This window comes from Euphorbia lathyris, chromosome 1 (genome assembly GCF_963576675.1).
Source record: "Euphorbia lathyris chromosome 1, ddEupLath1.1, whole genome shotgun sequence".
In the NCBI taxonomy this organism is placed as follows: domain Eukaryota; kingdom Viridiplantae; phylum Streptophyta; class Magnoliopsida; order Malpighiales; family Euphorbiaceae; genus Euphorbia; species Euphorbia lathyris.
Genome location: NC_088910.1, coordinates 38,749,399 through 38,759,533, shown reverse-complemented (window position 1 = coordinate 38,759,533; position 10,135 = coordinate 38,749,399). Strand labels below are relative to the sequence as shown.

The window sequence follows — 10,135 nt, the reverse complement described above, 5'->3', positions numbered from 1 at the left end:
CTGGGGATGAGAACTTTGGGAGCCTGATCAGGGGAGTCCGAGTGACAGAGTATACTAAGGGTGACTACCTTGGATTCATTGAGACGTTTCTGCGTTGGACTTCGATGTGTCTTGGAGATGATGGTTATGTCCCTAAGGCACCTCCGCATGTATGTATATATACTTTGTATTTGCTTGTACTATTTTAATTGAATTTTGTGCTAACATATCTTCATATACACAATCTAGATGTAGCACTAGAGTCGAGCAGTACATTCAGAGTGCGGGAGATGAGTCCTCTCTGGGTCCCTCTGCAGCTAGTCATGCCTCCAACTCGGGATTCATGCTTCGATGGGAGGTATAATGATTGGATAACTGACACAACATTTTAATACCAACATATGCCTTTCTCATTTTAATGGGAGCTGGAGTATCATGGTGTTTCCTTGGGAGACTGCCTTCTAGCCGTCCTTTGATCCACCAACCACTACTCATGTGAGTTCTTGATTATCTGACTTTAACCATCTACTTGGCTGTTTTTCGTATTAATCCGTGGTCTTTTGTTTGAGATAGATCCCTCAAGCTACTGGCGTCAAGATGACTCACCTCATCCATAGGATAGAGCATCAACTCCTTCGGGACAATGTCTGATATTCGGTAAGTATGTTCAATATGATAATGAACGTATGAATGTACTTATATGGATATTCATGACTCCTAACTTATGCAAAATGAAGGATGCTCTACCGAGGAGAGACCAAGACATGATGAGGAGGGAGCACGTCTTGCGAGATAGTTAGGTTGAGCTAGTGAATATACAGTCGCAACTTTAAGCTATGTAATGATAGTACTATAGACATGATGCCGAGGATGCTGACGATTCTTAGGAGGATTAAACGATAAGACTAGGATGTAGTCATTGCCAATAGTTTGTTTAGAACAATATGAAAACTTGAACTTTTATATTTTATTGTGATAAATAAAACATTGGTTGCTCGTTTGTCATATATGTTGAATACTTTACATATCATTGCCATCTCACAAACTAAAACCAAACTTGCTGTTGACAAGTCATGCAAGGACTTCAAAAGCAATTCCACGACCATAGGCGGACTGTTTCGAAAGCTGAGTACAACCAACACATTCCACTTTGTATGTAGAACATCTAGTATTATAATCCATCAGCAATGAACCAAGAGTTCCTGAATGCTGCAATGAGCTTATGGGACGAGGCCGCTCATGTCTTTAGGTTTACCACACAAGCTAACTTGACTTTTGCCTAAATCGCCCTTGTAGGTTTTCAACTTAGCAAGTCTTTGTCTTTTGATAACATTTCGGACTTGACTCCAAAAGAAGTTCGGTGTTATTGAACCATCACTGTTTATATTATTTTTAGGGGATAATGGTCAAATTTGACCATAACGTTTTTTGTGAAGCTCAAATTTGACCTTAACTTATAAAATGGTTCAAATTTAATCATAATATTTTTTTTAAAAAAATCAGTTTTAGCCATACGTTGCCAAAAAACTGATTTTATTGTTATTTACTTTCAAATCAGGCCTTCCAAATATAAATTATATCTAAAATATTTATTGTGTTACTAACACAGTTGAAAAAAGACGGTTAAAATGTTAACAATTAAGTTTGTCACTTATAAGTTAATTATATATTTTTTTAGATAAATTTCAAATAAAACCCCTATGATTTCACTAATTTTCAGATAAAGGACTGTGATTTATTTTTTTGTCAAAACGAGGATTGAGGTTTCGCACTTTTAAGAAAAGAATGACTTTTTTGATTAATGCTATTAAAACCATCTTTAACGACCTGAAGATGAAAATTTTCAAGAATTAAAGTTGTTCAATGTCATACAGTAAAACCTCTATATAGGAATACTCTATATAGGAATAACCTCTATTTTGTTATAAAAAAACTCGGTCCCAACTTGGGCCAGTTATAAATAGGAATAACCTCCCAAACGTTATTTGTTATACACTTTTCAGGTCTCACCTTTAGAAACTATGCCTCTATATAGTGATATATATATATATATATATATATAAAGAATTCAAATTAAATTATAAAAATTTTAAAAAACTATTGAAATTATCTATGAGTTGGAAATACAAACTACAACTTGAAATTATAAATATTTAGAATTCTCATTGATGTTTATATTTTTTCCAAAAAACTCTTCCAATTATCTATATATTGAAAACCTAAACTCTAAATTGAAATTCTAAATATTTAATTTGTTCCATTAATGTCTATTGTTATACATTATATATAAATCATGCATGCCTATGATAAAAATTTAAGATTTTATGTGTTGAGAAATTTTATTATAAAACTCTATTTAGTAATAACCTCCCAATTGTTATACAAGTCTGGTCCCAAGTGTATTCCTATATAGAGGTTTTACTGTATTTGCTATGGAACTACATTTTCGATTTTTGAAAATCATCTTTTTTGGAACTTTCTCTCTCTAAACATTAACTTTCTCTCTCTTTACCAAACATCATCTAAATAATCTCAAAATAAAAAAGTTGAAGGATTAAAGTTGCTTAGAATATTAGTAGTTCTTAAAATATGTCATTTTTGAAGTAGTCAATGATGATTTCAATAGTATCAATCGAAAATTTTCTTATTTTGCTAAAGTTGAAAACCTCAGTTCGTACTTTGAAAAATAAATAAATCACAGTTCTTTATCTGAAAATTAGCGAAATCACAGAGTTATATTTGAAATTTACTATTTTTTTTGTCAAACTGTCTAAAATGTTTATTGTATTGCTTATATAGTTACAAATAGGTAATAAAAAATGTACGAAACTACTCTAGTTTATCGACAAACTTTTTTGGAAATTCTGAAATGATAACATTTAAATCAATCTTTTCAAATTTTATTAATATTTGAAAACGTTAATGTTAAATTTAAACGGTTTCATATGTTAGGATGAAATATATACCTTATAATGTACATATAAAAACGTTGAAGTTGTATTAGAGTCAAATTTGGCCGTTATCTATGTTTTTAATAAATGGATAAAGGTCTCTTAATAAATAAATAAATGAACTGTTATAATTAATTTGATAAATGTTATTTAAGTGTCCGTTTAGCTACTTGCTGTTTGCTGGTTGTCTTTGGAAAATGCTGCTTTTCTAAAAAAAACAGAGATTATCTGATTTTATAAAAGACTACTTTTCACTGTAAAAGACAAGTAAAAAGTAAGTAAACAAAACACTTCTAAAACAATCTCCATTTCCCTTCCCTATAACTTGCCTAACAATACATATACAAGACCATCGAAAAAACAAAAAATATACCAGACCATTTCTAAAAGATAAATAAATATACAAGACCAAAATTGAGAAGAATATAATAACTTGGGTTTAAATAAATAATAAACATAAAATTTGTGGAGTAAAATAGGTGGTTGTATTTTTTTTTTTTTTGAAACAAAATAGGTGGTTGTATTAAAAAATAAAAAAAGTGGTTATATAATCGAAACACGGAATACAGATCGAACACGTCTAAAACAGCGAAACAGCTTCGTTTCGAAAGTAATCCCTTCTTTCTTCCACTTCCTGTCAAAATCGGCGGCTGTGTATTTCTCAGTTTCTCCCTCTCGTCTCGTCTCCGGTAAGGGCTTTCAGTTCTTGTGTTTTTTCAAGGGGAGACGGTCAAAACACTCAGATTGTTGATCTAGGGTTTTCAGTTTTGATTGTTGAGTTTAATCGATTGGCTGATTTAAAAAAAAAATTGTACCCTTTTGGGTATTATTGTTTGTCAATAGTTTTCTGAATATTACATCTCTCCCGATTTGAAGGATTTTGATTAGGGTTGAATTTGTTATTGTTTGAAAAAGGTTGAGTGTTCCCAAAATTGATTGGAAAGTTGATTTGTTGGGTTAGGGTATCTTTGATTTTGTGCTTTATAAGTTTGATCTTGATTTTTAATTGAGAAGAGATTGTGGTTCTATATAATATGGCGGCAGGGCGCATCGACGTTTCAAGGAGAAGGGTTTATAATGGTTACTCCAATAAATATTTTGATCGCTGTAGGAGCGAGGCTAATCATGTGGAATTGAATCAAATTGCTCGGCATGATGGGTCATATGAGAATGGGTACCATGTTTCCTCAAGTGGTCGAAGGCTTAGTTGTAGAGATGAAGAGAAGAAATTGGCTGAGTTGCGAAGTGGAAATCGTCTCCATCATTCACCAAGGTTGGAAGATGGTGAAATACCTATATGCGAAGGTAATCCTTCGTTGCACGTGGGGAAGAAAAGGAAGTTCTCACCCATTATATGGGACGTAGAGAAGAAAGTAGCTGTGAAGAATAGAGTTGTTGTAGAAACTGCCACACAATCTTCTCGTCCTCCAACAGCTGAGAATGATCGTGTGGATGCAGGTGTTGATAAGTACCCTATCCCAGCAAATCAAATTGCGGGATTGAACCTTGTGTCAGATAAGATTTGCTTGGAAAGTAGCTCGTCAGACGTGACTGAGTCTGAGGCTGGGTCTCTAGTGAATTTGTCTCCTCCACTCCCCCTGGAGAACCATGGGAATGGTGATGGAGAACAAGGCCCAGGGGAGGAGGGAAACTTTGCTGAAACACGAAGCATTTCCATGTCACGGTGGGCATTTGAGAGTGATTCTCCTGGTGGTGCATGTTTGTATGATGATGGTGTACCTGGAGAAATTAAAAGCAGTAGGGGTTTTAGTGCTGAGAGAGTGGGACCTCCCTGTGAAGTGTTGAAGGGAGATAGATCAAGAAGTTCAGGATCAACTGAACGGGATTCCAGTACTGGGACTAGTGGGGTTGAACATTTTGAAGATGAACTGAAAAATGATGACGATATGGATGTGGGTGGGGCTTTAGATAGAAATGATGATGATGACCAGATGGATGAAAGCTGCAATCAGGCTGAAGAGTCTGCTGCTGCTTCACAGGGAAGTGTGGACATGCGTCAGGGTTGTAGAAGTGTGTACGAGTATGAGAGACTTAATGAAATCAATGAAGGTACATATGGTAAAGTGTACAAAGCCAAGGATAAGAGAACTGGAGAAATTGTGGCATTGAAGAAGATGAAAATGGATGTAGGAGGTTACCGAAACTTAGACTATGGCTTCCCTATAACAGCTTTGAGGGAAATTAACATTCTTTTATCTTTTCATCACCCTTCCATTGTCAATGTTAAAGAAGTTGTAATGGATGGCCTTGACAATGTTTTTATGGTGATGGAGTACATGGAACATGACCTCAAGGGGCTTATGCAGGTTATGAAGCAACCCTTTAGTACAAGTGAGGTCAAATGCTTGATGCTTCAGTTGTTAGGAGGGGTCAAGTATCTTCATGATAACTGGGTGCTTCATAGGGATTTGAAGACATCAAACCTTCTTCTAAATAATGAGGGGGAACTAAAAATATGCGATTTCGGGATGTCACGGTTGTATGGGAGCCCATTAAAGTCTTATACATCGCTTGTGGTTACTTTATGGTACAGGTGAGCTTCATTTTCTTTTTTGTTTTATTTCTTGCATTTATTATTTACTTCCTTGATCTCTTTTTTGTTTCGTTTCTGAATCTTGTCATTTGATAATGTTTATTTCTAGGGCACCTGAACTTCTACTGGGAGCTAAGAAATATTCAACAGCAGTTGACATGTGGTCAGTGGGTTGCATCATGGCTGAATTGTTAGCAAAGGAACCTCTATTTACAGGGAAAAATGAAATTGATCAGCTTACTAAGGTAATTGTCAACTCATCACTTTTCATAAACTTGTTCTCTGCATAATTAGTTTATTGCTGATTTTGTTTTTTCTTCTTTTTTGAGAAATATTCCTGATTTTCTTATAATTGCAGGTTTTCAAAATTCTTGGCGCACCAAGTGAGACAATCTGGCCTGGATTTTCTAATTTGCCTGGTGCCAAAGCAAATTTTGTTAAGCAGCCGTAAGTGTTACCTTATGGCACGCCATTTCTTCTTATTATGGTTTTTATTATGACTGGAAGCCATGTTTCTAAAGACTCGCTATCCCTTTCAGGTACAATTTGTTGCGGAAGAAGTTTCCTGCCTCATCCTTCACAGGATCTTCTGTCCTTTCTGATTTGGGATTTGACTTGTTAAACAAACTTCTGACTTATGACCCAGAAAAGGTAAATGATGCATGTGTAGATTTTTCAAACTATCTATTGACTTTAACTTCTGAGTAGTTTCATTTATCAGTTCTATTGGTTCCAATGCAGAGACTTACAGCTGAAGCTGCGCTGAATCATCCTTGGTTTAATGAGGTTCCTCTCCCTAAATCTAAAGCATTCATGCCTACTTATCCACCACAATATGCAAGAAACAGGTAGAAGCCTGGATTGTGCCAGCTGCACACAAGCTGAGAAAAAAAATCCAGAATCTCTTCTAATAGCATGAATTTGGGAATACGAAAACCTAAATCACCACTGGAGGATTAAGGATGACAATGTCGTGTGATGGAGCATTGTTTAAACTGCGTCTTTCAGAAGGGCTAGGACTCAGAATCCTCTTTGAGATGCAATTTGTTTTCTGAAACACAGGATCTTGGCTATTGACTGTTTTTTTTTTTTGGTTGATGTTCATCTTTGTCCAGGATCATGTTGAAGACAGAGATTGGTTCATTCGATCCCTTCCATCATATCTCTTTCTTTGTAATGATGATAGTTTCGTTGAACTGTGTGAGGTCTTAGGTGTTGACTTATTCCTACCTGACATGTCTGTCAGATCTTTTCATTCATCTTCACTCCAGATGTAAATATTCCAGCTTACTCATTTTATTACATAAAAGTTTTCCATTGCAACTTTACTTACAAACTGCTGTTTCACTATTTGTCTTGAATATATTTTTGTTGCAAGAGAATAACTGTTGTGGGACAAAGGATAAAATGATTGATGCTTTTCGGTGCAAAGATCACCTGCAAGGTACTTGATATTTGTCTCATGCTAACTGCTAAAGAATCATATGGTTGCTTTGCAATTTTGGAACCGTTCTAGGTTTTTCTAATTTCTTAAAATCCTATTAGTATATGTTGATGGTAACTTTTGTCACATTCCAAATTGTTTGTAGAATATTTTGGCTACTTATTCTATTATTCTTCAACCAAACTTGCTTCTGACTTGCAAGTCTAGCATTAGTATCTAAGATGAACTTGGTTTGGATTTCCTCCTTTTCAACCAAGTCCTTTGGAATTAATGCTATTTCTGAAAGGAGAATGAAAAAACTTATTCTATATATTTGTAGCATGTGTGTCTTGGCGCAACGGTAAAACGTTGTTGTCGTGTGACCGAAGGTCACGGGTTCGAGTCTTAGGAGTGGCCCCTTGCCAAAAAAAATTGGCAAGGGAAGGCTTGCCCCCCAGTACACCCTTGTGGTGGGACCCCTCCCCACCCTCGCTTAGCGGGGACGCGTAGCCGCCTTTTTTTTTCCGGATGAGTTGAGCATTAATATAAGTTGTTGCAGTACCTGATCAATGATATGCAATTAGCAGTGCTCATTTGATGTGACCTAGGGCTGTCATTTTCTGACATGACAACACGATTTACAGATGATATAACACGATTATGATTTAACAATCCATTTTGACACCCCTAATGTGACACTGATTTTTCTTGCTTCTCTCTTGAAAAATACTACTATTAAATTTCATAGCTTTGCGAGCTTGGGTATTATTTGCATCTAAATTTAGAAGTTGTGCTTGCCTAGTCATTTGGTGAAGATTTTTACCCGACTGCTGCCAACAAAGAACTGCAGTTGTCCACTAGGATTTGCAGATGATATAACACGATTATGACTTATCAATCCATTTTGACAACCCTAATGTGACACTGATTTTTCTTGCTTCTCTGTTGAAAAATACTACTATTAAATTTCATAGCTTTGTGAGATTGGGTATTATTTGCATCTAAATTTAGAAGTTGTGCTTGCCTATTCACTTGGTGAAGATTTTTACCAGACTGCTGCCAACAAAGAACTGCAGTTGTCCACTATTATTCAGCTGGTATTTATGGTCTTTTGCTCTCTAGAAATTGTAAGTTCCTTTCTTTAAAAAAAAATATCACTATTATTATTATTATTATTATTATTGTAGCGCTTGTGGCTGTCTTGTTATCTGGTTTTATTTGGCTTCAACTTCAGTACGTTGCTCTTAAGACGGAAGGTTTGCAGTGCCCACTAGTAAAAACGGAATCAGATCATTATTACGATGTTTGCAGTGCCCACTAGTCCAGTTCAGCTCAGAATTTAACCAGCTTTAAAAATCTCTCCCGATTCCTTTGGGTGCATGCATGCAGAGTACCATGAAGAAGATAGGTAGAGAATCAAATCTGTTATGTGAGAGAAGTTGAAGGTGGGTACCAGGATCAAATTGACAGGAGGTTGGATCCGACTTCTTTTTCCCAAAAAGATATATTTTTCTGAACTATATCTGGGCCCTTGCTGTTCTTTTTAATCTGTATTGATATCAGGCTATATATTTCGAATCAACTGTATGCTTTCTTATTGAATAATTCAGATTTTATTGTTCCGCTTTGCTAATTATGCAAGTAATTAACAGAGGTGTGTTTCTCTAGCTCCATGATGTTGACCTTCAAGTTTCAAGAATGGCTGTGGTTGCTGATCTTTAATTGTGGAGCGTTGAAACCAACGTGCCTACCTCAGATGAACAAGACATCGGATTTGGGAGCATGATTCAGTTTCACTGGTTATGATATTCAGCAGTCATGTAATGGAGGTAATATATATGCTTAAAGGATTTTTGGCACAATTTTAACTAAGCGTTTGATACATCATAAGCTTTTGTCTGTAAGAAGACGAGCATCATAAGATCTAACCTTCTAACCGACACTCGTTGGTTTGATACAATAAAAGGAAGGTTGCTCAAAGAGTGTCAATCTGACCTTTTACTTCGACATTTGAAAACAAATTAGTCCAACATAACACGTGTGTATGTTATGACTAATCTTTAGGGTGAGTATTTGTTGGAGCTGTTACATATGGTAGATTGGAGCTGCAACCTGATAGGTGAGTGCCGGCAGTTAATTAACCCAACAAGCTGAGTCTGAGTCAGAACTGAGCAATGCAGAACCAAGTGCTGAACAATTGCAAGACTCATCCAATGCCATCTTCCTACTTTTATTAACAGTAATATGTGGCTTAGATTGGACAGGTTAATGTGTTGCAAATCGTGTTATATCTCTTCCTAAATCATTGCTGAAGCTGGAAACAAAATTGACGAGATCATCAAAGATTTAGAAGGACATTTCTGGATTGCTTTTACATAACTCTTACGGTCAGGGGTATGGAATTCAAGCAAAGTTTTAGTGTCGTATCAGCTGAATTGGTGCTCCCAGTGACTATTTGGTGTGGTGAAGGTGTCACCTCCATGATAAATTCTTTTTAATGCCCGTCTGATAAAGTGTTCACACCAAACACACCAACCTGGTTTGGTCGGTCGGCACCAGGTTGGTCGGTCGGCAGCAGTGTAGGCAGCAGTGCAGCAGTGTAGATAGCGGTCAAAATTTAAACATGCATCATATAGACTCTCTTGGTCGGTCTGCATCGGTGCAGATAGTGGTCAAAATTTAAAGGTCTAATGCTTTTCAGTTCTCGTAACTCAACTCATAGAATGTTCTACTTACCTCCTTAACTCCATAAAAGTGGTATTTTTTACTTTTCTTTTCAATTTTTTGACTAGTTAAATTTTGTTTATTTAATTATTGTAATACAATATTATTATAATAAACACACGAATGATCAATATAATTATCAAATTAAAACAAAATAAAAAGTTGATATTAATGCGGGTAAATAGGACATTTGATAAGTTGGGGAAGGGTAAAATGATTTGGACAAGTCACTTTTATGAAGTTAATGCGGGTAAATAGGACATTTGATAAGTTGGGGAAGGGTAAAATGATTTGGACAAGTTAAGGGGATGAGAAATACTCATTTTATGGAATTAAGAGGGTAAACAAAACATTTGATAAATTAAAGGGATAAAATGACCAATTTGGAGCATTAGGCCAAATTTAAATATGCATCATAGACATTTAAACATGCATCATAGACTCTTCTTTCATAAGAGTGGAGTGTGCACTAACTTAGGACCTGTTTGATAATAATAAAAATCA

General features: G+C 35.6%; 1 protein-coding gene across 16 annotated transcripts; it reads left to right on the top strand.

Moving 5' to 3' along the window:
• The first annotated feature begins 3,499 nt into the window (after window positions 1-3,499).
• Window positions 3,500-9,704, top strand: LOC136228946 (cyclin-dependent kinase G-2-like). 16 transcript variants are annotated; one of them, XM_066017535.1, is made up of 9 exons: window positions 3,500-5,484; window positions 5,594-5,729; window positions 5,843-5,931; window positions 6,024-6,135; window positions 6,226-6,757; window positions 6,863-6,928; window positions 7,960-8,004; window positions 8,095-8,736; window positions 8,972-9,704. In XM_066017535.1, the coding sequence occupies exons 1-5, from the start codon at window positions 3,965-3,967 to the stop codon at window positions 6,334-6,336; spliced, it is 1,968 nt and encodes a 655-aa protein (XP_065873607.1). In that variant the 5' UTR covers window positions 3,500-3,964; the 3' UTR covers window positions 6,337-6,757; window positions 6,863-6,928; window positions 7,960-8,004; window positions 8,095-8,736; window positions 8,972-9,704. The 16 variants fall into 16 exon arrangements, with proteins under 16 accessions (XP_065873607.1, XP_065873552.1, XP_065873565.1 ...); XM_066017480.1 differs by having other exon boundaries at window positions 7,960-8,736; XM_066017493.1 differs by having other exon boundaries at window positions 7,949-8,736.
• Window positions 9,705-10,135: the final 431 nt, after the last annotated feature.

What these genes read in the sequence shown, in the direction of transcription:
- LOC136228946 (XM_066017535.1), top strand. Translation starts at nt 3,965, where the DNA reads ATGGCGGCAGGGCGCATCGACGTTTCAAGGAGAAGGGTTTATAATGGT. An exon ending in AAATTGATCAGCTTACTAAG is followed by an intron (nt 5,730 to 5,842) that starts GTAATTGTCAAC and finishes TTATAATTGCAG; the next exon opens with GTTTTCAAAATTCTTGGCGC. An exon ending in TGACTTATGACCCAGAAAAG is followed by an intron (nt 6,136 to 6,225) that starts GTAAATGATGCA and finishes GTTCCAATGCAG; the next exon opens with AGACTTACAGCTGAAGCTGC.